This window comes from Leucoraja erinacea, chromosome 4 (assembly GCF_028641065.1).
Source record: "Leucoraja erinacea ecotype New England chromosome 4, Leri_hhj_1, whole genome shotgun sequence".
Classification (NCBI taxonomy): Eukaryota; Metazoa; Chordata; class Chondrichthyes; order Rajiformes; family Rajidae; genus Leucoraja; species Leucoraja erinaceus.
The window spans coordinates 75,870,438-75,894,868 of NC_073380.1; the positions used below are offsets into that span (position 1 = coordinate 75,870,438).

Below are 24,431 nucleotides of genomic sequence, written 5' to 3' on the forward strand. Positions count from 1 at the left end.
TAGGAGTAGTATGTATGCATGGGTCCAAATGTCCAAATGGATTTGGGAAGCTGAAGGGCTCACTTCCATGTTTGACAACTCCTCGACACTTTGTTAGTGTCTCACCTATTAGTCACAATGGCTCCAGTAATAAATCGTGATTTTTTAATTGCATTTAGACTTTTCTACAAACTTTCATGAGCAATATTGTGTGAAATCATTGTGCGTTTTTTTATGTTGGCTTCTTAGAGCTTTAATGTATTATCTGGCAACAGTTCACCTTCAATATGTTTGTTTTCAAATGATTATAACAAATTAAATTAATGTTACTAGGTACGATTGGTGCAAGTGGTCCAATCTACACTCACAACTACTGCAGCATAATGCAAAAGCCAACATTAATTTAATCAAATGGATGTCTCAATTGTTATTTGTTCAATTTATTTAAGGCAGTTCTGACCGTATGTTTGGATTGAATTGGCTGCACTAAACTGGTTAATTATTTAAAATGCACCTCCATTAAGATGCATAAATGTAAAAACTTTCGGATTTTCAATGTGCCAACTATCATAAATAATAACTAAAATAAATCTTCTTGCTAAATTTGAGAACGTTGCCTACATTCTATGGATTACTAAACTACCAAAATTCAAGTAATTGGTGAAACAACTCAATTGTTAAACCACTGGTCAGAGATGATTTATTTGCTAAGGTGATACTTTCAAGCTAACATGTTCAAAATGTAATTAAGTTCGAAACCGGTGCTTTTTTTTAATGTAACGGTATAGTGTACTGGCACCTCTAAAAAATTAAACATCATTATTTATTTTTCAGGCCAGGTGACACACGTGTTCATTTAAGGTGTGACCATCTTTGTCTACAGAAAACACTTAGAAACAATGTAAATTCACAGGTTTGCACAGAAGAAATATATCAAAGTTTTGCTGAAGGAATAATGAGAAACATGTCATTTAAGAAAATAACACCAAACCCTTGATATTGTTAAATTAATGTAACAAAAAACATTGAATAGTGAAGTACAGGAACAGGCCTTTTTGTACACAATGCCTATGCTCAACTAGATGCCAAATCATTGAAAGTCTTTCCTAGTCTACATACAGTTGGTAACACAGATATTTATCGAAATGATACAGGGGGTCAGTAAACAATTTTGCATGAGCAAATCACAATCCTTGCAAAGCATTACTTGCCTTGTCCTGAAGTTTACAGGATGTGGCTGCCCATCATACAATGCCAGATAATCATACTCTTCTTCCAGAGCAAATGATTGGAACACAATCTGTATTCTATTGCGTTCTTCTGCCACAATGATCCATGTACAGTTTGCACCATTTGGATACCCATATGGGAAGCCAGGACTTTCTATCGTGCCATTTAATCCTTGTAATGTGCCTCCACAAGTATAAATAAACCCTGCAATGAAAAGGACATAAGAAAAAGGATTAAGGCCAATCATGCAGACCAGGTTTATTCTGGACGCAATTGTTTTTAATCTCAAACTATGACAATCTGTGATAGTTTACCCCCAATCCACATATAAAACAAACTCTTCAAAGTTATTGTGCAATTTTCTCATGACTCTCCACAAGACACTTTTCATACTTAATATCATCGGATGATTCATTTTTTTCTTAAAATTGCTGATATCTGATGACAATTCTAAATAGGATTGTCACGCCTTCACAGAATATGTTGGCGGAGTGCTGATGGATTAGTATTCGCTGTAATGAATTCTGCATGACTGATGCACAGATCAGCACATAAGTATGGGAGCTGATATATCCTGGGCATTTTTTCAATTTGTTAAGTCATTTGCTATCATATTTGCTGGATAATGATGGAACCATTGAGCATATCTGATACTCAATATAATTTTAGCAAAAACATTATTTTATTATGAAGTGATCTGGATGGAGCAACAACAACTTTACTTTTTATATCAAAGTAGTGGAGATAGAGTTCAGGGATAAGGTCAGTGTATGCCTGGAATATGGATTGTTTGACGTACCTACAAAGAGGAAGGCATCACTTTGTATGTTATGGATTGCAATGCTAAAGGAGAAATTTGCATCAGATAAGATCTATATTGGTTTACTATCAACTTGGTTTTACTTTGCAAATGTCTTATGAGGCTCTCTCATATCTGAAACTTGTCCACCACTGAATGCTACTGGAGTAGTAACTTCTAAAGCCCTTTGAATGGACATTTGAACTCTCAATTGGAAACCGATTGCTCTTCACCTTCCCAAAGAACAGGTACAATTATCACCAAACCAAAACATGAATTACATATGAACACTGGAAATGTTCTGGCATTCTGCTTCATTGCTCAGACTGTTCAATATTCTGCATCTGTGCCTCATATAGAATAAAAAGCACAATGGGAATTTTTGCAATCAAATCATTTTATTTGTGTGAATAAAAAATAAAATTGAGTTTGTAGGTCATTACAATTCATATCAATGTAGGTTTACTCAGGGTTAAATTTAATGATTAGAAGGTGGTAAATTACAAAACAAGCCCAGTGAAAATAAGAGTGAAGCAATATTTGCCTTTTCAGTCAGTGCTGGGACAAGAAGGAGGTAAAAACGTGAAACACGAAACACCTTTTCACCCTTTAGACCCCAATGACTTCTGATGTACTTTAGTTTGAATACATGATTGTTTTTATTTTTGTATTTTATAGTTGTATTTTATTGTAAATACAAATGAAAGTGGTACTCTGTTTTTTTGGAAGTTCTACCTGGAGAGGTAGAGAGGAAGGGGGAATTATTTCCAATTAATATACACCAAGTAGGGCTGCACAGTGGGGCAGTGGGAGAGTTGCCCCCTTACAGTGCCAGAGACCTGGGTTCAATCCTGACTTTGGTTGATGCCTGCACGAAGTCTGTACATTCTCCCTGTGACCACGTGGGTTTTCTCTGGGTGCTCCGGTTTCCTCCCACTCTTTCCAAGATGTACAGGTTTGTAGGTTAATTGGCTCCAGTAAAAATTGTAAATTGTCCCGAGTGTGGAAGACAGTGCTACTGCATATGGTGATCGCTGGTCAGCGCGGTTTCGGAGGGCCAGAAAGACTAAAATGCTAAAAATGTCAGTTGATCAAAAAAGTTATGTACTGTAAGTATTGAAAAGTCATGACCTTAACGTGCAATACTATGAATTCTGAAACTATTATTATTCAGTAATCTATGTAATCTTCTCTTTAAATATGTTTGACAAGAAATCACACAGCAACTTTGGCTGCATTAGCAATCATTTTCTATTTATCATTGTCAGCCATACAAAGTGTAGGTGATGTATGTATCTTTTACAACCACAAGGTTACTCTCAATGCAGTTTCTGCACTTTTAATGCTTTCATCGTTTGCTCATTTATTTGATCAAACTGATACTACTCCACGATTTTTACTTTCTGCTGATCTGAGACTACATCGGCACATAGCAAAAATGTGATCAAATAATAGATCTCCTGAATTAATGACTCACCTGAGTCAACAATAAATCTACATTTTGTATAAAGCATGTTGTATAAATATTCTAATGTCCCCCATTAGTTTTATTACCTTCCCTCCTTCTCTCTACTTAAACTGCTGTAATGTACATCCAACATGTGCCTTGGTTTTTCTCCTTTATTTCCAATTGGCCACATTTATTTAATGTGATTAATGTTATTTAACTCTGTCTGAAGAAAGGTCTCAACCTGAAACGTCACCCAATCCAACCTGGCCAATTACCATCTCATTGGTCTACTGATAGTCATCAGCAAAGTAGCATTCTCTAACATGCAATCAAGCAGCATTTACTCACCAGTCATCTACTCCCAATGCTCAATTTGAGTTACATGGAAACATAGAAAATAGGTGCAGGACCATTTGCCCCATCGAGCCAGCACCGCCATTCAATGTGATCATGGCTGATCATCCAAAACCAGTACCCCCTTCCTGCTTTCGCCCCCTATCCCTTAATTCCATTAGCTCTAAGAGTTAAATCTAACTCTCTCTTGAAAACATCCAGTTAATTGGCCACCACTGCTCCCCCAACATCGGGAACAGTTCACCATAACATTGCTCTAGACATCATTATCACCTCAGTTCAAGGAGTTGAGTTCAGTGGGATGTGACGTCTCATTTAACAGAGAGAGGTAATGAGCCTGTACCACTTAGGCGATTTTTCAAGCGACTGCCGGCAACACACGCACACGCACACACACACACATCGCTTTCTTCACCAGCCCGTTATGCAGGCGGGGGACAGGGCAAGCGTGGGGAGAGCTGTCTGAGTGAAATTCACACGGTGCAAAGCCAAGGTGATACAGACACACACCGCGATGAACAGGAAGGTTCGAGCTGTAATTGAGATGGCTAAAGCACAGTGTACGGTAAGTCCTTTAAATGTGGTGGGGAGAAGGGGGGAGAAGAAGAGAGAAGGAGTGGAGACAACTTTTATGAAGCCAGAGATACACGGTTGTGAAGTTCGGCGGATATTTAACATTTCCGGTCGGTTATCCTTGGTTCTGAAAACAACTGCTTACATTTTTTTCCCAATGAGCCAATGTAATTCACCGGCCAGCACCGGCTACAACCTACGAGAACCTACGAGAACCTTCAACCTCCTGGCAACCCACTTGGACCTCCTGTTGACCCACCTACGGCACGAGAATTCTCGCTACTCTCCATGGCGGCTTTGTTCTGGTAGCCACTAATTTTTCAACATGTTGAAAAATTTGCGGTGACCATAATGAGGCCACGACTAGTTCCCAAAATGGGGTGGAAGATTGCAACCTTCACGTGGTCCGCCCTGTTCCGATGAATGCAATCAACCAGCGTGCGCAATCAAATAAGATCAAATCGAACAAGTTGCCCTACAACTTCAGGCAGTGCACGCCATACACAAGAACAAGAAGTTCCCAAAATGCAGGAACTCCTCACAACCATGAAGTCGATTCCTCGACAACCACCCGTAAACATGTGGCGACCGCAGAGTCTCCAGCAGTCGCCCAAAAAAGTTGCCTAAAATATCGCCTAAGTGGGACAGGCCCATTACATGTAGTTCTGCTAAAGATGATGTCAGTGAGAATCAAGGCAAGAATCCTCCGCTGGCTGCAGTCAAACTAAAGGAGCTGTCCCACTTCAGCGACCTAATTGACTAGTTTAGAAGAGTTTGAAAAAATGACATGTTGAAGACCTCCTTCAACAATGTAGAAGACCTCCTTCAACCTCCTTTGACTATGTTGATGACCAGCTTCGATTAGCTATGACTAGCTACGACTAGCTACGACTAACTTTGGGAAAATTGGACACCGAATAGTGGAGAGTGAAGACGACCTCCTTCAATCTCCTTCAACCTCCTTCAACCTCCCTTCAACCTCCCTTCGACTGTGATGAACGCTATCTATGACTACCTTTGACTATCTTCGATTACCCTCGATTACCCTTGTTATTCCTTTGTGTCTCAAGAATTCTCTCCTTGCTCTCAACAACTTGGTTAATTCAAATTATACCAGCATCAAATTGATTCACTCTGTGGACCTTTGTATTAAGACCGTACTCCAATCATCCAGAAGTTTGGTAATGTTGAATTTGCTCCAACCATCTGCTCACTTACCAATTTTTCTCCTGGGAAATTTGTTTCTGTTTACTTTTTCACTCTAACTCATTTTTTTCTACATCTTTCAGCAAATGGTTACCATTTTTTGAAGCTATTATTGGAGAATTTCCAATAAAGGTTTTCTAATATGTTTCTGCTCATGATTGCATACGTTTTGGAACAAAGAACAAAGGAGAGAGTTAATGAAGATATTCAAAACTACCAGTGATAATGATGGTCCAATAGTTATTTTTCTCCCTCTAAAGGAGAATTCAATAACTAGATTTGTTAGATTTAAGATAATTGGTGGAAAGATTGAAAGAGATTTCAGAAAAATAAACTTAATTAACAAGTGTTGGGGTATGCAGCTCATTGCCTGAAAGGTAATTGGATGAGGGTTACGATCCAAGAGCTGGATTAGCCTAAAATTCACTTTTGGTTGTTAGCTCCGTGGGTTGTTGGTTGCTGGTTTCTGGGTCAACGGAGCTCACGGTTGGGGCCTGGGTCAGCGCCACTGAGGTGTCAGGAGAAGACCCGGCCGTGATAGACCCGGTACGGCAGTCAATTATGGTGCCGACTGACGGACGAGGATGGACCATGTGGAAGTGAGGACGCCGCTGCCAGAGGGAGGAACAATGGAGGACCAGGCGTGGGGGGACTGCCATGAGGGAGGGGAGAGGGGGAGAGAACAAAGAGGGACCTGGTGCGGGGATACTATGTAACTTTGTAAGCGGCCTTTATGTGCGACTATTTGCATACCTTGGTTGTGCTAGCAAAGAATTTCACTGTGTCTTGTCACTTGTGTCTTGTCACTTTATCAATTCAATTCAATTCAATACACAATGGGCTCACTGACCTCTTTCAGTGCTGCAAATTTCAAAGATTCTGTGATTTGTGAAATTTCAAACTCTTTGTTGATGAAACAAGACCCTAGGTCGGTTCCATTTTATATGCCAAATAATGATTTCATTCTGCTCAAAGCTCGTTTGTGACAAAATTGTCTATTTGCTTTATGTTTGGGACATTATTTTATCTCTTTGGAACAAAATGAAAGAAGCAGCTGACTGCCTGACATTCACTTGCTCTCTCCATTTTATTCTCATCCACTCACACTCTCCAATGCTTTCATTCTTATCATCTTCATTCAATTTTAAATCAAGATCTGCCATTGTCAAGTCACTATTTCCAGATATATCTCATTTCCATCATATTTTTTATATTATGGCTCCTGGCCTTTCTTATTGGTTTCTCTTTTAACAGTGAAGAGTTTTATTGCCATATGAAATGCCAATGGAACGATGAAATCCTTACTTGCTGCATCCTTACAGACCAATTAACGCATCAATATACAAATAAATATACAATAATCAGTAATACAATAATTAGTTATCAGTGTTACTTGGTAACCAGACTATAATTGTGCAAAATCAAAGTAAATAGTGAAAGCAAAACAAAGTTCATTGTGGATCAGAGGTATTGAAAACCCGACCTCGTCCTTGGCCTGACGTGACCGTGGGGCTCCAACTTGACCTCAGGGCTCTGACCTGACCATCACTCTTCGACCATTCACTTTGCATCAGCTTCTCTGTAGGCAAGAGCGGCCAGTCTTCCTCCATCATTGTCTGGGCCTGTGTCTGGTCTGCACGTGAGGAGAGTCCCCGGCCAGCTGCTCACCGGATATCAGCTGCTTTTTTGAGGCAATGCCCTCTGTAGATCCCTTCATTGGCAGGGAGATTGCTACTTATGGACCAGACAATATCTGTCACTATCTGCAGCCTCTTTCATTCCTGGGAATTCCAGTGACTAATCCAGATCACAACCAGTCAATGTACTCTCTACCATACAGCTGTTGAGGTTGGATAGTGCATTTGCTGACTATCTCCTCAATCTTCGAAGGAACTAGAATCATTGATGAGGTTTCTTTGTGATTGCACACGACAGATCTTCTGAGGCATGGATGCCCAGGAAGTTGAAGCTGTTGACTCTCTCCACCTCCGTCCCATCAATGTAGGCAGATTCATGAATCTGCAGCATTCTCTTCCTGAAGTCAATATGAGCTCCTTGGATTTACTAACATTGTTATTCTGGCACTTATCAATCTGATTACCAACCTCCCTCCTGCACTCTGACTCATCACTACCCTTTATTCATCCAACAATGGTGATATCAGTGATAACCGGTGTGAGGAACAGTGATGCCATTTTCAGAAAATATTTTTCCATCGCAGGATAATTTTACAATTGAGAAGATATCAGCAATGCAATTGGATACTTCATGCATCATTTAATTTCCATTTAAATTGATCTTTTTGCATTTCAACACACCAAAGAAATAGAAAATCCTTTTAACAGCCATTCATGTCAGCTCAGGCACTAAGAGAAAGTTTATTATTCTAATAAAGCTATTTAGAGCACAGGAATAAATTTATTAGCTTTATTATGCACATACAGCATTTAAACTCATTTAAAAATAACAATTAAAATTTAAAATGGTGTACTTTAGCTCGTTCCAATTACCAATTAAAATTGAAGTATGCTTCTCTCAATTTCCAGATATTTTTGATTGGCACTTGGTAATTCCAATGGTTCTGTCACCAATTGATAAATAAGTAATTGCTGCTGAACTGTGATCTATTACGATTTGAAAATATTACAATCCCATTGCAAACAGTCACAAACCTTGCTTATAAAATGGATAGATTAACATGATACCAACCTTATGATTTTACCTACAGAATCTCCTATGGACAGGGTGCAGGAGAAACTGAGAAATGCATTTTTGTCAGTCTTAATACTTACCATAATAATCAAGCCACTTCACATTAAAGATATCCATGTTGTCCTACCCCTTGTCACCATGTGGCATTCAGTATCATAAAGAGTATTTCAAAATAATATCTAATTTTACCAGAAAGAACAGTTTCCAAGAATCCATCTTAACCAAGCTACTTCTCTACATCGGTGAGACCAAGCGCATGCTCGGCGATCGTTTTGCTGAACACCTCCACTCAGTCCGTCTTAACCAAGCTGAACTCCCGGTGGCTCAGCACTTCAACTTCCCCTCCCATTCCCAATCTGACCTTTTTGTCCTGGGGCTCCTTCATTGTTAGAGTGAGGCCCAGCGCAAATTGGAGGAACAGCACCTCATATTTTGCTTGGGTAATATACACCCCAGCGGTGTGAACATTGATCTTCTCTAACTTCAGGTAGCCCTTGCTCTCTCTCTTCATCCCCCCCCCCCCCTCTTCCCAGTTCTCCCACTAGTCCCACTGTCTCCACCTACATTATTTATTTGTCCCCCTCCCCTGACATCAGTCTGAAGAATGGTCTTGACCTGAAATGTCGCCAACTGCTTCTCTCCATAGATGCTGCCTCACCCGCTAAGTTATTCCAGCATTTTGTGTAGTTTCTAAGAATCAATTTGTTCTGCCTATCATTCCCAAATTTGTTGTCTCTTAGTTATGGATCAGTTGGCAGATGTATCACCTCTACAATTAAAAGTTGTTGCCTTCATGACCCAGGCTAGGAACCTGAACATTAAATTCTGATTTATTCCTTCGGTGTGGTAATGAATGAATCTTGCCGTGGTTGGAGGCATTCCCCATAAAATAATATTTTGCTCCACCAGCTCTCTCAGGTGGACCAAGAGATAAGCTCTGTTGCTCTTTCAGCAGAGATAGCCAGATTTGCGGATTGTTTTCAGCAGTTTCTGTTTTTAATTCTAATCATGTGTCGGAAGGAACTGCAGATGCTGGTTTAAACCACAAGTGGACATAAAAAGCTGGAGTAACTCAGCGGGACAGGCAGCATCTATGGAGAGAAGGAATGAGTGACATTTCAGGTCGAGACCCTTCTTCAGACCTGATTCTGATCATAATTCTGATCATATTATTCTCTGTCCTGTCTGTATACAACCTATAGATAATTATAAATGTAATGTTTGTCTGGAGAAGGGTCTCAACCTGAAGCATCACCTAAAGGGCCTGTCCCATTGCGGCGACCTCATTCGCGAGTTTAGAAGAGTTTAAGAGAGTTTGAAAAAATGCCATGTTGAAGACAACCTTCAACCTCTTTCGACTATGTTGAAGACTAGCTTCGACTAGCTTCAGGAAAATTGGACACTGAATTGTGGAGAGTGAAGACGACCTCCTTCGATCTCCTTCGGCCTCCCTTCGACTATGTTGAATATTATCTACAACTACCTTCAACTACCTTTGATTACCTTTGACTACCCTTGATTACTCACAAGTAACATATCGACCTACTACGACCTATCTCGATTAAACAAGTAAAAATAAATATTAATTTTTTTCCATGGCGACCTTTTTTTACCCATGGGCATTTTTCAACATTGAAAAATATCCCGCGTCCTAGCTGAGGCCTCGAGTGCGCGGGGACTACTCTCGAGCATGAAGGAGAGTTACAAAGACCTCCTAGTACCTCGTGTCGACCATGCTGCGAGTATGAGTCGAGGGCAAACTCTTCTAAACTCGCCAATTAGGTCGCTGCAGTGGGACAGGCCCTTATAGTCACTGGAACTCTCCTTCATGCACGAGGGAAGTTCCCACATACTTGCGGCCTCAGCTAGGTCGCGGAAAAATTTTCAGCATGTTGAAAAATTTTCCGCAAGTAAAAGTTGGTCTGCATGTTTGTTTATAACTCGTAGTGCAGTGGAGTGGGGTCGCTATGTAGTTACAGGCAGTCGAGGGCAGCCATAGGCAATCTCCTTCGCTGACTGGGCAATTTAATTGGATCATTGGAGTTTTCAGGACCAAGGAAAACCGACCGGTAGGTTAAATGCCCGCTAAACTTTATTAAACGTTGTCTGACTTCTTAAAAGTATATCCACTCCTTCTCCTCCCCTTCTCCTCCCCTTCTCTCCCCTTCTCTCCCCTTCTCTCTCTCCCCTTCTCTCCCCTTCTCGCACACCCCCCACCCCCTCCGTGCCCTCTAAAGGACTTACTGTACACTGTGCAGCCGTCTCTGTGTGAATTTCAGACAGAGCTCCCCCGCTTTCCGTGGCCCCCGCCTTTGCGATGTGTTTGTGTGTGTGTATGTGTGTGCAGACGGTCCAGCTCGCAGTTTCATCGCTGATGGTCGATCCAGCTTGAGGTTTTCCAGGCGAGTGGCCTCGAGCTTGAAGGTCGAAGACACTCCTCTGAACTTGCGGATTAGATCGCCGCAGTGGGACAGCCCCTTTATTCCTCTTCCCCAGAGATGCTGTCTGGCCTGCTGAGTTACTCCAGCTTTTTGTGTCTATCATTTTTTTGAATCCATTGCTTGATAAAGAGATTATAATTGTCCATTTTACTGCCGACTGCAATGGTTTCATCTTGAACTGCAGAGACCGGGGCAATGAATTATTTCTATAATTTGCAAGTAGCAGATGCCATGCAAGGCAGATTTGTGGGTTGGTGTGTTGACTCAGGTTCAATAAAAAGGAGACAGTATCTCAGTTAACATTAACATTCCATGAATTAAAAAATAAAATAAAAGGCCAACTAGAATTTTTGCAAGATATTTAAGAAAGAACCAGCATCTCTGGAGAGAAGGAATGGGCGATGTTTCGGGTAAAGACCCTTCTTCAGACTCTATTTGCATATTTATAAATACTATTTAAAGCATTCTGTCGAATAAAGCTCCTCAAATTAGAAATTGCAACAAATGTGAACATTTAATTTCTATATTTTTCAAAATATTTACAGCTATTCCAATAATGTGCGTGCTTTAGTCAAGAGTCAAGAGTGTTTAATCGTTGCGTGCACCAACAATGGAACAATTAAATTTTTAACTGTAGTAGCATAACAGGCCTGTAAACGTAATACTCATGGATAACATATAATAAATCTGTGTGTCTAATTGCTCACAAAATATTTAAATATTCAGAGGGTTAGCCATCAAATAAAATGGAGTTGGCTGGTTTCCAATGTTGGGAATTAGATGTCTATTTAGATCTATGAATAAAGCCTGGCATGTAAGACTAATTACAACGTAAAAAGGGTCAATTACTACAAAGATCCCTCAATAGACAGGATAGATGTTGAACCTGCTACTCTTTACTTAATGGAAAAATTAATTAATTGATCAACCTTAATAAATTAAATAACTTTCAACATACAGCAACACTGGGAGTTTTCACATGAGTATTGTTCTGGTGAGTAAGAAGCATTGTTCAAAACTAAGCATTATGCTGAGGCAGTATGATTTTGTACACCATGATAATAAGATGTAGGCCTGGAACACTGGAAACAGTGGAGATTTGAGAATGTCGGACCACATTTGAGACTGTCTGAGAATGGGGACGATCAGCCATGATCGCAATGAATGGTGGTGCTCGCTCGAAGGGCCGAATGGCCTCCTCCTGCACATATTTTCTATGTTTTCTAATACTAGGATTTGGGACCTGCTGCAAAGTGTTATGATATAGGCGCACCAGCAAACGCAGTCTCAGATATGGAAATAATGAAGCATTCTTGATCAGTTCATCCAGGATAAACACTCATGAATGTTGTGGCCATCCAGAGGCTCCCAAATACACAGAGGTTGGGATACTGCAGCTGAGTAGGCTAAAGAAGTAGGCTAAATGGCCTGTCCCACTTTCCCAAGTTATTCAAAATTCTCCCGACTTTTCCCCTTGATTCAAACTCGCAGAATGTTTGTAACGAGTCCGTAGGACGCCGTAGGAGTTCGTAGATATATCGTAGTGGCCCGTTATGCCAGCCATAGGTACTCGTGGCATCAGGTAAGTCGGGATGTTTTTTCCAGCCTGATAAAAAATGTCCACGAATAAAAAAATGGTCGGGATGAAAGAAATTGCAACTTTTTACTCGTAATGAGGGCATTGAAAAAGTCGTGGGAATTTGTAGACATACTCGTAGGAGTTCGTAGAAGTTTGTGAACATAGTCAATGGAAGGTCGTAAGAGTTCGTAGATTACCACGATCTTGATTTTTTTTTAGGTCCTTTAAACTCGGCAGAGGTTTTGAATTAAGTCATGAAAGTGGGACAGGCCCTTAAGAGCACTGAGTATTAGTACAGCAACATTAAAGATTAATGAGATTTACTTGTTATAATATCATGTTTTGATACTATGTTGTTGTGACATGCTATTTAAATGTTTTGGCACTCCGTACTGACGTGTTACTCATCACGTTCTGGGAAATTAAGGAAGACCACGACCTTCTCTTGTTGTCACTCAGAGCAACACATTGAGAGCTGACATTAAATCACCAATAGAGAGCTACTGAGTGGCACAAAGTACAACACCTGGCAAAGGCAAAGGCCAGGCAAAGCACATCCTCCACAATCCATATGACAATGACGTCAGTCAGAGGGTAATCAATCTGCGGAACTCGTTGCCACAGAGGGATGTGGAGGTCAAGTCAGTGGATATTTTTTAACCCAGAGACAGACAAATTCTAGATTAGAACGGGAGTCAAGGGACAATGGGGAGAAGGTAGGGAAATGTGATTAGGAGGCAGCGATCAATGATTGAATGGCAGAATAGACTCAATGGGCCGAATGGCCTCATTCTATTCCTATAACTTGTGAACGACTGACCGATGCTCAAACTGATGGAAGCCTGTCCTTCAACAGGCATGACAAAACATAGCTGGAACTGCTAAGAGGCCAGCATGTCCAGGCCCAGGATCCAGTCCTGAAAACATGGACCCCTTGCAAAGGTTGTCGGTAAAGCTAAGACACCCAGGTCATACATCATTGAGACGGAGACTGGGAAACAATTTAGAAGGAACAGGGGCCACATCTGGCCAACACCTAACCTGGTAAACCAGAGAAGATCACCAACAATACCCACAACACTGAGAAACATGGAAACATAGAAAATACATACAGGAATTGGCCATTCGGCCATTAGATATGAGCATGGCTGATCAATATGATCATGGCTGATCATCCAAAATCAGTACCCCATTTCTGCTTTCTCCCTATATCCCTTGATTCCTAAGAGCTAAGAGTGTTAGATTTAGCTTTAAGAGCAAAATCTAACACTCTCTTGAACACACTTGCAACCACATTGACAACATGGGGCACAACACCAACAATGCCACAAAACGCACAATCTGTGATGTCACCTGATGTCAAGACAAAGCAGCTAAAAGATGCTAAACACAAAATGCTGGATTAACTCAGCGGGACAGGCAGCAACTCTGAATGGAAGGAATGGGTGACGTTTTGGGTCGAGACCCTTCTTCAGACTCTGAGTTACACCAGCATTTTTTGTCCATCTTCGGTATAAACCAGCATCTGCAGTTCCTTCCTATACAATAATTCCTCGTCTTTTTAATATCAAAACTGTGGAAACAACTGTTTGTACTTTAGATTTTTTCCCAGCGTAGATTACTTTAACGGAAATGGAAAGATTCTTTAAGAAAGGGGGATATTGTATTATTATATTTTTAAAACAATGTTTTTGTGCCATGCTATTTCAGTGTTGTGCACTTGACACTCTGTGCTGGCACCGTGCGAGCAGACCTATGCAGTGCCGAGCAGAAGCCATTAAATGTGAACCACGACACACAATGCCATTTCCGTTCCTTTTCATTTTTATCACTACCACTAAAACATAATGCCCCATCCCACTGAGGTGATATTTTAGGCGACTACAGGCAAGTAGGCTGTCGCCACATGGTCACCGTGGTGTCTCAAGTTTTGCGAAATTAACCTTCCATCTCAAGCCATCAGGGAATGTCCCCCTATCATGACATCCTTGTGCATGGCCTTAGTCTCGGTATTCATAGGGTTTCACAAGTGTATTTAGAAACTCAAAACCAGCCTTTTGAATGTTGCCAGGCCTTTATTTAATTGGGTGCCATATCATATCAGCAGGTCCACACAGCCTGAAAATGAGAGCAATGCCAAAGCCAAATCCTGGCATGTCTACTCGGTTTAAAAACAAAGGGGAAAAGCTGGATTTAAAATAAAGAAAAACTGCCCTTGATATCCGAAAAGACTGAGAAAAGTCCTGTCAATTATTTTCATTTGCAACCCCCAGGCTATTAAGTAGAATATCAAAACCACACCAGACAAGAATGAAGAAAGATTACCCTTCCATGACTGTTCTGGTACCTGTCACACAAATAATTCAGCCCTCAGATCCACTTGCCCTTGACATTAATCTGTGAGCATTAAATAAGGAAAATTATAGAATATAGTTTCATTACACTCAATGGTCACATTCCATAGAAGAGGTACAATTCATGGAATCCCACACTAAAAGCAGAATATATTGACAACCATTTGTTTATTGCATGTTTAGTGAGATAAGAATAAAGGTGTCATATTGAGCTACAAGTGAGAGTAAATGTTGAGAAGCTCAAATAAGGGGACTTGTTTGAAAGATTGCATAGTTTCAAAATGAGGTGCATATGAAATTTTCACAGAGGGTGGTGAATCTTGGAAATTCTCTACCTTAGTGGATAGTGGAGATTAGTTTATTGGGGATATATAAAGAGGAAGACAAATCATTAAAAGATCGGGGAATTGAAGGTTGTGGGGAAATAGCACAGAAAATGAGATGAGGCCAAGGACAGGTCAGCCAAAAAACACATTGACAAGGGCCACCGTCAGCATTGACAAGGGTGGTGCCAGCATTCGCTGCTTCGCCAACAGTCTGTCTGCCCTTTCCTTCCTTGTGTTTAAATAGTCTGTGTTAAATGTATGTTTTTAGTGTTCTTCAGCTTGATTTATGTGTGTGTGGGGGGTGGGGTGGGGGGGGGGGATGGGTGGGGAAAACTTTTTCCAATCTCTTACCTCAATGGAGATGCAATATTTTTCCATATTGTATCTCAGGCCGGTGAGTTGACACCTTTTGCTGGAGAATGATTTTGAGAGCTCCACCGCTGGTGCCTACGGGACTTTAACATCGCGGAGCACACAATCCCTTTGCCAGGGATTGACTTCAGAGCTCCAACCATGGGTGCTTGCGGATTTATCATCATGGAGCCCGCAGTCTCTTGTCAGAGACCAACTTCGGGAACTCCAAGCCACAGGGGTTGTCATCGCCCTGACGCGGGAGTTTTGACTGCCAGCTGTGGGAGCTTTGATCGCCCCGACGGATGGTTTGACTGCCCTGACCGCGGGAAAAAAAAGAGAAAGAAGATTGGGCTTTTCTGCCTTTCATCACAGTGAGGAATGTGGGGAATCCACTGTGATTGATGTTTATGTTAACTTTTACGTAGTTTTATATCTTGTTGCTTTTTTTCTCATATGGCTGTATGGTAATTTGCATATACCTTAATTGGTACATGTGACAATAAAAGTCCTTTGATACCTTTGACTGCCGAGGCAGGCTTGAGGGGGCAAATGGCCAACTCCTGTTCTTACTTGCCAGGGATTTACTTCAGAGCTCCAACCATGGGTGCTTGTGGATTTATCATCATGGAGCCCGCAGTCTCTTGTCAGAGACGACAGATGGTGCAATGGGCTAAGTGTTCGGCTGGCAACCGGAAGGTAGCCGGTTCGAATCTCGCTTGGGGTGCATACTGTCGGTGTGTCCTTGGGCAAGACACTTCACCCACCTCTGCATGCATGTGAATGCGTGTGAATGTGTGTGAATGTGTGTGAGTGACTGGTGGTGGTCGGAGGGGCCGTAGGCGCAGATTAGCAGCCACACTTCCGTCAGTCTGCCCCAGGGCCGCTGTGGCTACAGAAGTAGCTCACCGCCACCGAGTGTGACTGAGGAGTGAATGAATAATGCGATGTAAAGCGCCTTGAGTATCTGGAAAGGCGCTATATAAATCCCATCCATTATTATTATTACTTTCTTGTGGCTTCATGTTCTTGGATACAGCTAGTATCCAAGGATGAAATGTTATCCCACCCTGCCTTTCCTGAACAAACCAAAATGTCTGTAAGGAATTACAAGATGTTACAACATAGAAACAGATTTTTGACCTCCCGGCCTGTGCTTAGGCTCCATGTACATCACCTCCCATCCTGTTTTCTTTAATCACTCTGCCAGACTCCTCTTTCCCTTTCTCCTTTTTAGGCAAATGTAGTTTTCCCGAAATTGTTTTCTTCTAATTCTCCTCAACTATTCCATTTGGTCCAGAGTTGCATTAAAAAAACATAATTCTCTGGTTCAGAGACTTTCTCTCGAAATCCAAATTGCATTTAATTCGCTTTACTCTTAGGGTCATAGTTCAATACTCCCTAGTACAGATGTAGAGAGAAGCACAAATGTGCTCTCTATATCTGTATATCTGTATGTGGATCTACAGAATATCACAAAGGCTCACTATCAGCCTTCTCTATTGACCTTGGCCAGGCAAGCCTCTCGTCATGGTTTTAACCTAACATCTGAATAGATCTTTATACCTTCTTTGCTGCGCCCTAGCCAAAGATTTATAAGGCAGCAATCAATCACTTCCTGACATATACTTAATATCCCAACAGATTAATGTGATCACGCAATATGTTTCTTAACCACTATATCCACTTGGACTTGGACTTTAAGTTGTTGCTACTTGGACTCTAAGATCTCTCTGTTCACAACTCCACCAATTTTCGTGTTGTCTGCAAAGTTACAAACCATCTGCATTTTTGACAAGTCATTTACATGTATCACAAACAACAGAGGTTTCCTGTGGAACACCACTGTTAACAGAAGTGACACAAAGTGACACTGAAATGGTCATAATATATTTCATGTTTGATTTTTAATGACAAACAAAGACTTGCTATCATTAATTTTTTTTTGGTTTCTCAATTTTTTTCTGTGTCATCTTTAATAACAATATCACCATCTTTCTTCCCACTGAGATTAAACCTAGCTTTCTCAGACTCCCTGTGATTGCTTTAGCTTCTTTATAAAGAATGGGAATAGTATTAACTAATAATCTGTCCTCTAACACCTTGTGCATGGTTTGATTGCGTTTGATATTTCCCTTTTTTATTTGTTATCAATTTCTGTGTTTAAACCATTTAGCAATAGTGACATAACCTGCGGCAGATTGGCCAGCAACCGATAGGTGCAAAAATAACTAATGCCCCACAAAATGATTACTTAAGTAGTTTGAAGCCATTGCTAGCAGAGTTTTAATTGTGCCTTTGTTTTCTTTATTACCTGCAAATCTTCATAAATGGTTGCATCTACTTCCTTTTGTTTATTTCTTTAGAACACTGCAGTAAATATGTTGCCCAATAAGAATCCACAATATGCCCTGAAGCAGAAGAAATGTTCAAAGAAAGCCTGCCTGTCGGTAATGCAAGAGAACACACCCTGGCCATCTGGTGCAGACAGTAGAGAACAGACTTGCTTCGGCAGATGATTGACACAAGTAGGGGCAGCAAATTATTTCACGATAGGATTGCTGCTCATTGCATGGGGTGGCTCTTCAATCACTGTAGTATATTATATTGCATAGAAAACACAGCATGCTAAATTAATCATCCGAGTTTTTGACCAAATGCCATCTACTTTGGCAAGAAATGCCACCCTTATCTACAAATGGAAACAGGCATTTTAAAGCCACATGGCTGCAAAGCCAGATTCAGAGTAGTGCCATCCATTACGAGGATAAATGCTACTAAAACATTTGTACAGTTGGCAAAGCAAGTGAGTGAAATGACCAGCTCAAGCTTTAAGACCACATCAGTTTTTCATTGCCTTCATTAATCTATGCCCTTTATAAATTCAGTATTCTTTCTATCTTTGCAAAGCCTGAAAGGATAGATAATTAAATCAATCACAAACCACATTGAAACTAATTTCCAAATCTGCCGTACCTAATTTGTCCTTGATATCGTGTGCTATTTAGATCTGAGAATACAGTGTCCAGCTCTACCATACAAATTATTGTTTAAAATAGACTGTTCCCCATTTCATGCCAGGAATCATTTGTAAAGCAATCAAAGGTAGACAATAATGCTGGAGGAACTCAGCGGGTGAGGCAGCATCTATGGAAAGAAGGAATCGGCGATGTTTCAGGTCGATATCCTTCTTCAGACTGATGTTCGTTGTCAATTTTATTACTATCCCTTTGATTTGGTTTTTGACACCTCAAATCTACACAAAATCTACAGGTAAATTAGGGGGCTGTAAACTGCACCCAATATTAATTTTATTTTGTAGACACAAGGAATTGCAGATGCTGGTTTGAAAACTAAGCCACAAAGTGCTGGAGTAACTCATCAGGTCTCGGATGGATGGCACTTCTGTTGGGACACTGCCATGGACTGATTGTATTGGGAGGGAGAAATCAGGAAGGGAGATGTGGCCAGGACATAGTCTGGCGAGTGATAGCCTGATACAAATGAGGGATTGGTTTTCAATAATTTTTTTTCAAAATCAGGATAATTTCTCAATTGCTAAACTCTATTATCAGAGCCAGTCCTCCTTATGTTCTATTTTATCTGTCATTGCAAAAATCATACATCCAGGAATTGAATTCTTAATCTAGTAACCTTGTAGAGTCTTGGCTCTACAACAGGGCTAGATCAAACCTATTTGACTTCGACGTATCATTTCATTTTGAATTACAGGTGCACAATCTTTTATCCGAAGTTCCAAATAATGAAAAGCTCCGAATAGCGGACATGTTTTCGGTCCTTGAAGAAAGGTCCTTGAAGACGTTCACCGAGGGCGGCCCGCAGAGGTGACAGCGGAACCTCCGGTCGGTCCTTGAAGAAAGGGGAACTAAATCCCCATTCATAAAAGAGAAGGTGAGGGTATATTGCGCGGGAGGGTTAATAATTGACAATCTGCTGCTGCCTGCCCGCTGAGTTAAAAAGTTCCCACGGTAGACTGACGATACACAGTGTATCGTGAGTCTTGCTTGGGAACTTTTTAACTCAGCGGGCAGGCAGCAACAGATTGTCACTCCCTTCAGTTTCACCCCACATACACCCCTCAGCTTCCCGGCCATGTGTGTGACCCCTTCCCTCCCCTCTCCAGCTCCCCACCCATTGCACCGGCGCGGGGGCTTTGCACTGTCTTCACGTCGGAGTTGCCAGCAGGTCAGTGCCAGTAACCGGAGATGTCAGGACCAATGGGACTCCGGCCCCCAGGCCCACTGCAAGCACGGAGATCCCAGAGACCCACAGCCAGCAGCAGCCCAGCCCCATTCCACCTCCAGAGGAACACACATCCCGTAGGGACAGAAGCTGATGGTGTGCAAGGTACGTCTTGGGGTTGCGGATGAGGGGGCGCAGCTCGGGCTGTGACGTCTCCCGCCACCCCCCTGTACAGGAGCTGAGACTGGGAACTGTGGGGTTGTTTGCAGTTGCAGAGGGAGGGGGCAAGGGCAGTACAGTTCCCAGTCTCAGCTCCAGGGGGCGCAGCTCGGGCTGTGGGTGAACTGCCACTTGTCGCTATAGCGGCGCATCGGGGAGCGGGTTCTTGTTGGTCCTGACGTCTGCGGCCACCCCCCTGGACAGGAGCTGAGAGATGTCAAGACCACCAGAAGCTGCTCCCCGATGGGCCGCTACAGCGACAAGTGGCAGTTCGCCCACGGCCCGAGCTGCGCCCACTCATCGGGACACCGACCTCCAGGCCCACTGCAAGCACAGAGATCCCAGATCAGCAACTCCAGCCCAGCCCCGCTCCAACTCCAGTGGAACACGCTCCCCGTAGGGGCAGAAGCTGATGGTGTGCAAGGTGCGTCTTGTTCTTGGGGTGGCACAGCTCGGGCTGTTGGCGAACTGCCACTTGTCGCCGTAGCGGCCCATCGGGGAGCAGATTCCTCTGGAGTTGGAGGGACAGGGAGACACAGCGGCTTTTGAGAATGGTGGGCAATCACTTCGAAAGTCCCACACAGTCAGTACACCTCTCCTACACTTGTCTCCCGCACTAAGATCATCTCGCAGAGAATGATCCCAGCCTAACCCTCCCTATTCTCTCCTATTCTGCAAGAAAAAACTCCATTGAAGACTCAAACTCGCGATCGAGTAACTGCCGGGATCGAGGCGCAAACTCGCGAACTTGCGGATATAAGCCGAGCACTCTACCACTGCGCCAGCCGTTAAAATCTGCGATAAAAATCTTCCATTCCGAAAGCCGAAAAATTCTGAATTACGAAAAGTGTCTGGTCCCAGGGCTTTCGGATAAAAGGTTGTGTACCTGTATTTGTGCATTCAAATATAACTTTCCTAATTATGTTTTGTTTTCCTATTTGACCTTGACTTAATCTGCTGATATATTGTTGCCATTAAACTTTTGATGACAATCTGCTACCATTTAACAAATTAATACTTTATTCTATGGCTGTGATTTTTAAATATATCACCTCTTCTAATATCGAACTTCCTTCACCTTTTTGAAACATTTAAACCTTAACTGCAACTCGTTAGTCCATTTTTTAAGCCTGATTTAAGTGGAGCCCGTCTCAAGCAAACAGCTCTTTATCTGTGTAGGAAGCAACTGCAGATGCTGGTTTACTCTCCTTCTCTCCATAGATGCTGCCTCACCCGCTGAGTTCCTCCAGCATTATTGTCTGCACTCTGCTTGAAATGCTATGAAATTGAATTTATGTGGAAGTTATACCACTAGGGGACGCTGTACGATGGCAGCCTCTTCAACAGTCTGCCTGTCATTTCGTAATTTTTTGTTATTTTTAGTATGGTTTAAAAGTTTGTGTTAATGTTCTCTGGTTTGTTTTATGTGGGGTCTGGGGAAGGGGGCCGAGGAAAACTTTTTCATTCTCTTACCATGCCGGAGATGCGACTGTTTTCTGGATCATATCTCCGGTCGTTTTGCGGTCTAACATCATGGTGCTCGAGTCCTTGCTCGGGACTGACTTTGACCCACCGCAGGGACGAGGACTTACCATTGGAGCTGATCCCTTGCCTATGATAGACACTCCAACCATGGCCGACGGATTTCACCATCGAGCGCTCGTAGTCTCAGGTAGAGACTGATGTTGGGAAGCTCCAACGACACAGAAAGTCCGACCAGCCCCGACCCGGGGTCAGATCACTCAGCGCGGGGGAGCTGAAATTCCCCCCCAATGCAGGAGCTTGATTGCCCGACCCCAGGCTACAGGAGCCAGGATCGCCCCGTCAACGGAAGGCTCGAGACCCCCGATCTCGGAAGAACAAAGAAGTGAAGAGATTGAACTTTTTTTCGCCTTCCATCACAGTGAGGATTGCGGAGGAGTTACTGTGGTGGATGTTTATGTTAAATGTATTATGTGCGTTCAGGTGCTTTTTATTGGTATGACGGTATGGTAAATCAAATTCCTCATATATTGCAAATCATACTTGCAATAAAATATGCTTATGGTTATGAATTTACTCGTAACCAACATTGTCGTCAAGTGATCAGAAGCAACATTGCCAAAAAGTCTGCTGATGTTTTCCCATAGCTGCATTGAAAAAAAATGAACATTGGTGTTTTAAAAAATAATAGCAACCAAGTAACATATATTCCTGGCAAGCAGTACCAAACAAAAGAATCAATGGTAATTTTCATCTCATCTGATACGAGACATCAGAGGTGGAGATGGGCCCTTGCATTGTCTATAAATGTCACCACACTTCAAAAATAAATTGAATTTAGTTTAGTTTGGAGATACAGCGCAGAAACAGGCCCTTTGGCACACCAGGTCTGCGCTGACCAGCAATCCCCGCACACTAACACCATCCTACACACTCTACCTACAATTTTTACATTTACACCAAACCAATTAACCGACAAACATGTACGTCTTTGGAATGTTTGTGGTTTGTTTATAGTTTTTTTTTGCACAATCCGCGAGCATTGCCACTTTTCATTTCACTGCACATCTCGTATGTGTATGTGATGATTAGACTTGACTTGAAACCGGAGATCTCGGAGCAAACCCACGCAGGTCACGGGGAGAACGTACAAGCTCCGTACAGACAGCACCCATAATCGGGATCGAACCCGGGCGTCCGGCGCTGCATTCGCTGTAAGGCAGCAACTCTACTGCTGCACCACCATGACTGCCCGGTAGCAGCGCCACCGTGACTGCCCAGATTTCAGTAGCATTTTGATATGTAATTCACTTTATAAATGCAAATGTTATAAATCAAATTTAATTTCAATTTTGTTTTGCTCATTTATTTGTTGTGTCATTTTAGCCCTGTTTTATTCTGTGTGGAGTTCAGAGATAGTTGGATGATAGTCTCATATTTATGCGCCTCTGAAGAAGAAAAATACAAAGGACCAGCAAAACGGTGAATTTAGAATTGCTGGGAAGTCTGAACCATCAGTCAAGCTAGGAGAAGACCTCTGTAAACAATGCCGAGGGACTTATAAGTAGCACAAAGATTTATTGTGGTGGTGTTCAAACAGATACAGTTTGTTTTGATGGCCACCCTCTAGCTCAGTGGTACAGTTTTATTATTCTACAATTGTATATGGATTTTATTTTCTCTCTCCTTCTGCTCTCTCTGAAGTATCATAAATTTGTCACTCTAACCAGACAAGAAGAAATTGTGGTCTCAATCCTAATGAGAAATTGAGAAATGATATAAAATGTACGAACATACATTTCAAATCTCCGGTAGGCGGCGCGGCTCTGGCCAGCAGCGGCCTCTGCAGCCTGTCCGCGTTTTTATTATTTTTTGTCTGTGTTTTTATGTAGTTTTTGTTATTTTATGTTGGGGTGTGTGTGTGGGGGGGGGGCGGGGGTGGGGGGGAGGGGGGGGAAACTTTTTGAATCTCTCCCTGCACTGGAGACCCGACCTTTTCTCGTCGGGTCTCAGGTGTCGTTGAGGCCGCAACGAGGAGCGGCCTCCAACGGGAAGAAGCCGGGGACTCTGGTGCCGACTCACCGTTGCCGTCGCGGAGCTGGCCGAGTCCGGAGCGGGTGGAGCGGTGGAGCGAGCTGCTGCTGCTGCTGCTGCTGCTGCTGCTGATGCTACCGGAGAGTCGGAGGCTCCAACGACAGGTCTGCGGACGGCGGCGCCGGGAGCCCACGGCTCCCTGGAGGGAGACCGCTTTTCGGGGCTTCTGCAACGGCGAATTCTCCCGCCCGAGTTGCGGGGTTGAAGAGCTCCTGGAGCGGGGCCTACATCACTGCCCCGCGCGGCTGGAATGGCCGCGGACTCTGCGAGCGCACACCGGGGGCTCCAACACCAAGACCCGGTGTGCGACCTCGCACCACCCGGCGTGGCTTTAATGGCCGCGGGACAATCGCCATCGCCAGCCGGGGGCTATGACTTTGACTGACATCGGGGGGGGGGGGGGGAGAGTGCAGTGGAGAGATAAGTTTATTTTGCCTTCCATCACAGCTATGTGATGGATGTTTATGTAAAATGTAATTATGTTGTGTCTGGGGTCTATTTGTGTGTAATGTATGGCTGCAGAAACGGCATTTCGTTTGGACCTCCAGGGGTCCAAATGACAATTAAATTGACTCTTGACTCTCTTGACAAATCTCCGATTGAAACTCAATCCTGCCAGTTGTAGCAACTATCTATAACTTTCTGACGGTGCGGTGAAAGTCAACATGATAATAGAGTGTTGGCTCGTCAGTTCACAAAAAAAAAAGAGGCAAGTGAGAAACCTTTGCCTGGAGCTTATTTCCTGAAAGGGGTGGGTGAAAAACCAAAGGTTATCGTCTGATATACTGACATAGGTAGATATGCTGATAAAGAGATGAGGACCCACAAGTAAATTTTATGGAGCTAGGAAAGAGTGTCTAAGAAACAGAACTTCAACGGTAGAAGTCTTGGGATTACTCCCAGTCCCATTCACTAGGGAGTATGAAAGTAGGAGGATACAGCACGGAGATGAATGTCACAGAGATGAATGTGGGAGTCTAGATTTTTTATTCCATTCTGACCTGGAAAAATGGAACGGGTTACATCTCAAGAAAATGGGACTGAAATACTTATTGGGCCTGGGAGGAAGGATATGTTGG

The 24,431-nt window shown here is 42.6% G+C and overlaps 1 protein-coding gene across 1 annotated transcript in view; it reads right to left on the reverse strand.

Annotated features, from left to right (window-relative positions):
• Nucleotides 1-633: 633 nt before the first annotated feature.
• The window catches only part of LOC129696553 (CUB and sushi domain-containing protein 3-like), a 162,493-nt gene continuing 138,695 nt past the window's right edge, over nt 634-24,431 (reverse strand). The window contains exon 2 of the mRNA XM_055634577.1: nt 634-1,413. Within this exon, the coding sequence (XP_055490552.1) occupies nt 1,091-1,413 (323 nt within the window). The 3' untranslated portion in view covers nt 634-1,090. The remainder of the gene's footprint in view (nt 1,414-24,431) is intronic.